General features: G+C 38.3%; 1 protein-coding gene across 1 annotated transcript; it reads left to right on the top strand.

The window, feature by feature from the left end:
* Window positions 1–11: 11 nt before the first annotated feature.
* Window positions 12–2639, top strand: LOC129571904 (uncharacterized). Its single transcript, XM_055451777.1, has 4 exons — window positions 12–1031; window positions 1129–1428; window positions 1496–2102; window positions 2171–2639. Exons 1-4 carry the CDS (start codon window positions 12–14, stop codon window positions 2266–2268), a joined length of 2025 nt encoding a protein of 674 aa, XP_055307752.1. The 3' UTR covers window positions 2269–2639.
* Window positions 2640–4039: the final 1400 nt, after the last annotated feature.

The raw sequence follows: 4039 nt of genomic DNA, 5'->3' as shown, positions 1-4039 counted from the left end.
ATGGCGATGGAATGCACATCATCGAAAATTGCTTCTATGCTGTGTTGCGGCGCTACAAGGAAGACGATTTCATTATGGATCCATGGTTCCGACATTGCTTTGAGAATGTGGACATCGAGAATCGCTCCGCATGGCCAAACAATGATTACTTCGGCAACTTGATGAAATATTTGTTCCAACAATATGGCCGTAATGTGAAGACGAATTTGGATACACATGCACAGAAACGATTGCGGTATTTCTTGAGATTGAAGGCATTCAGACAGAACTACACTAACCGGATTCGTGGCCTACCGGACACATACGATGAACGAGATGTGGCAAATGCAGTGTCATGGGCAATCAAACGATATGACGCAACGAGAGGTGATGCTAATCGCTTGGCCAAACGAGATCGATTGTTGCGTTACGTTCGAGACATTCGTGGACCAGCTGACGATGATATCGCCAAATTCACCAAAGACGAAGATACATGGTTTTCATCATTGCCAATGTGGTTGATCATGCAATCGGAAATCGAAACGCACCTCAACTGGGTTGAACAACACCACGACAACATCGTGCAAGTCATTGCGTTGCCAAACATCAAGAATTTGGTGGTCATCCCAATCTGTCATCACACGCGAAAGGCAGTGAGAATAGACGCTGATGTTTTGTATCGTATGATGTGCGAAACCGGTACCATTCCGCGTGATGAATATGGTCGGCAACATACAGTGGGCCACGTCACGTCAAAATCAAATCAAGCGTATTATTTCAATATGATTTTTAACATGGAGAAAATCAATCGAGTGTTGAAAGCAAACAAAAAATTCGAACATATTCTCAGCGATGGTGTATCGGCATCGATTCTGTACTCAGTGAAGAAAACCGTAGTCGACAAGTTAGTGGAAGATGGTTTGGTGCGTAAACGGTACTCTGATGGTTTCTATGTCTATGAATTGGGCATTGATTGGGGCATGAAGACGTGGAATGCAACCGTTAGGCGACGGATTAATAATGACAAAGAGCGAATTCATAATGGCAAAGAGGTATGTTAGCGATTGAATGCATTCTATTGTGATTGTGTCATGTGAATCCATTTCATTGTTTAATTTTTATTGTTCGATTTTTGTTTCCATCTCACAGATGAACTTCACAATCAACAGCAAGAAGTATCATTATGGGACCGAAGAAGGAGTGCGTAAAGAAAAGAGAGAGCGATGGACTCGTGCCTTTGGGCAGTTCGAAGAGAGTGATCGAAACAACCGTGTGCGATATGACCGAATGCCATCACCAAAAGGAAGCAATTGGCGTGACTACATACGGCATCGATTGACCATCATGAAGAAAGCCATTGCAGTGTACACAACCAAAAAGTACACACGTTTAAGTTTTGATCATTACATCGAGTCCAATCGTGTCAGTGACAAGGTGGCCGCAATGCTGGTAAGAATTTACGATTGAATTTTTGTTTCTTTTGAAAAAATTGAATGTTTTTGTTGTTGCTCAACAGACAAATCGCAAACGATGCATCATTAACATTGGAGCTTCCCAACCACCTGCAAATTCACCAATACAGATCAAGAAACACGTTCGATGCCCGGGCGTGCGGAAATTGGTGAAGAGTTTCAAGAAAATGGAAGGCAATGTCATACGATTTGTGAACGAAGCCAGATCATCACGATTGTGTGCCAGATGTTTCGAACCATTTCCATTGAGTACATTGAACGATCGTGTCAAGGTGTGTGAATGGTGTATGCCCGATCAAGATGATTGGCCTGATGGAATGAAGCTACCAGAGAAAATTGTAGCGGCAAAGAGCAAGCGGAAGTTACGATCAGAGCGACGAGCGATGCGACAAGCAGCAGTGCAGAATCCAAATCAACCCCGTGGTTTTGTGTCTAAGGTGATTTGCTACCGTAAAAACTGGCAACAAAACGCGGCAAACGGTATGGATGACAATGTTGAAGAGCGCAGAGGTGTAATCATTCACGACGCTGAACTCGGTATCATCGAGTACACAGATGAATATGTGCCCGAAGACCCTGTTGACGACTCTCCAGTACTGAAGACAGTTTGGCAACGTGACATTTCGGCTGCAAAATTGATCTTGTACAGAGGTATGTTATTCATCGAATTGAAATTGATGCAATAGTAATGTGTGTGTTTTTTTTACTCTTTGTTCCAGGGCATTGCGAACTCTTTGGACATCGGCTGCATGATGCGTTCACACGTCAACACCTCGTGTATCCAACTCGATTCCGAGTCAACTTCAACATTCATTAATATCAATGGAGCCGCAATTTATGTTTTATTTTTCAAAAGAATTTATGTAACAGTATGTTATTTGTAGTTGGTTGAGGTCTTAGTCTCCCAGACATCATCGATACCAGATATCGATGGCTATCTATATTCTATAGTCTATATAGATGTAGGTAGAGTACAGGATAATTCCTGTAGGTGAGTATCACTATTTATTAGCATATTGAATATTGATTCATAATCGTTTTTATATCATTCTAATTGATTTGTTTTTACTGCTCTTTTTCTACTTCCATTGTGACGTTAAAAATGACTGAAACTACACCCAAATGCGGGCCCAAATTCAACCGTTTACATACGCTTGGTAATGGATGTATTTGCGTTAACAATTGTTCCTTGGGATGTAGCAAGTATATTATATTAGTTATGCACATTCTTTTCCTCAAATGTATACACTATACAATATCTAGTGAGATTATTCGGAGAAATGCTAATACTGCGTTCCATATTTTGGAAATAAAAAAAATTTATTCTGCATAACAAATAAGATTTTACAATAAATATTGATTCAAAGGAATTTGAATTTCACAGCCCTTTTCTAATATTCGTAACGACTGAACGAAATTTTCTTAAGTTTACGATTATCACACATAAAATAATATTATTCAAATAAGTAGATAAATAAAGCACTTATTAACACTTTTTGTGATCTACATTTTCGGATAATTAACGAAATTACATTTCAGAGCACCATTTTAATAAAAATTCAAAAAAAATATTCGCATATTTCGAATGCCAGAAACGAATGAATCTAATTTTACATAATATATTATGAGTTTCTTTTGGTCGTATTCTCAAAAATGACTTCCACTTTGAATCAGTTTTTCATGGAATTGGCAACTTATAGTTAAGGAAGTTATATATTCCTAGGAGACCGAAAAGTTATATTTGTTGGAGAAACAATATTTATTAAAACAATTTAAAAATTCCATTCCACACAAAGGGCTTGCATCATCTGAATGTACAGTATGGTGTTTTTGCCATCAAATAATCAAGAAATGGTAGTTCTGGATTGAACGAGTGAACAATTCTGAGTCCATTGCATGTATTTTTACTTTAAAATAATCAAAGATGCCACTTCCCGAGATCAAAACAGAAAATCATGGAATTTTGAGGTTATATCACTATTCGCTGAAACTAATCCGATATTTTCCATTTTTTTCGATTCAATCTCACTGCCAGAGACGAGTTCTCAATGCAAACATTTATTATAACGAATGATATTCACACTTCCCGAAGCAAAAATTGTCTAATTTGAATTGTCTAATGTTTTCGGAACGCTACCCAGCATCTGCCAAATTCAAACATTCGAAATGACAACCATTCCAACTACTATGTGCCGAACGAACCGTATAAACAAACTTCTAACAAGAACTTCGATTTGTGTATGTGTTTCACATTAGGAGCGTGATTTTGGCACGAACTTCTCTTTCATCGCATACAACGCAACACAGCACAACAGACTCATTTGTTATTGTTATGTTTGTTGCATTTGTTTATTTGATTCCGTTATCCGAGCATGTATTGAGTTTCTATATCGGAACCGATTGAACATGAATTTCATCACGAAATGAGTAGAGTTGTTGCGGTACGGTATTTATGTCAAAACCATATTCAGCTGTCATACGGGGGCCGGTTGATTCATATCGATCTGAGCATTTGAAAAGGCAAGTTGATTGTTGTGAATGTTGTTCGATTTACAGTGATTGTTTTATTCGTTTTTTGTTCAAATTAA

This window comes from Sitodiplosis mosellana, unplaced genomic scaffold, assembly GCF_009176505.1.
Source record: "Sitodiplosis mosellana isolate CC-2019 unplaced genomic scaffold, AAFC_SMos_1.0 Smas_scaffold_3647, whole genome shotgun sequence".
NCBI lineage: Eukaryota > Metazoa > Arthropoda > Insecta > Diptera > Cecidomyiidae > Sitodiplosis > Sitodiplosis mosellana.
This window is presented reverse-complemented; position numbering and strand designations above follow the sequence as displayed.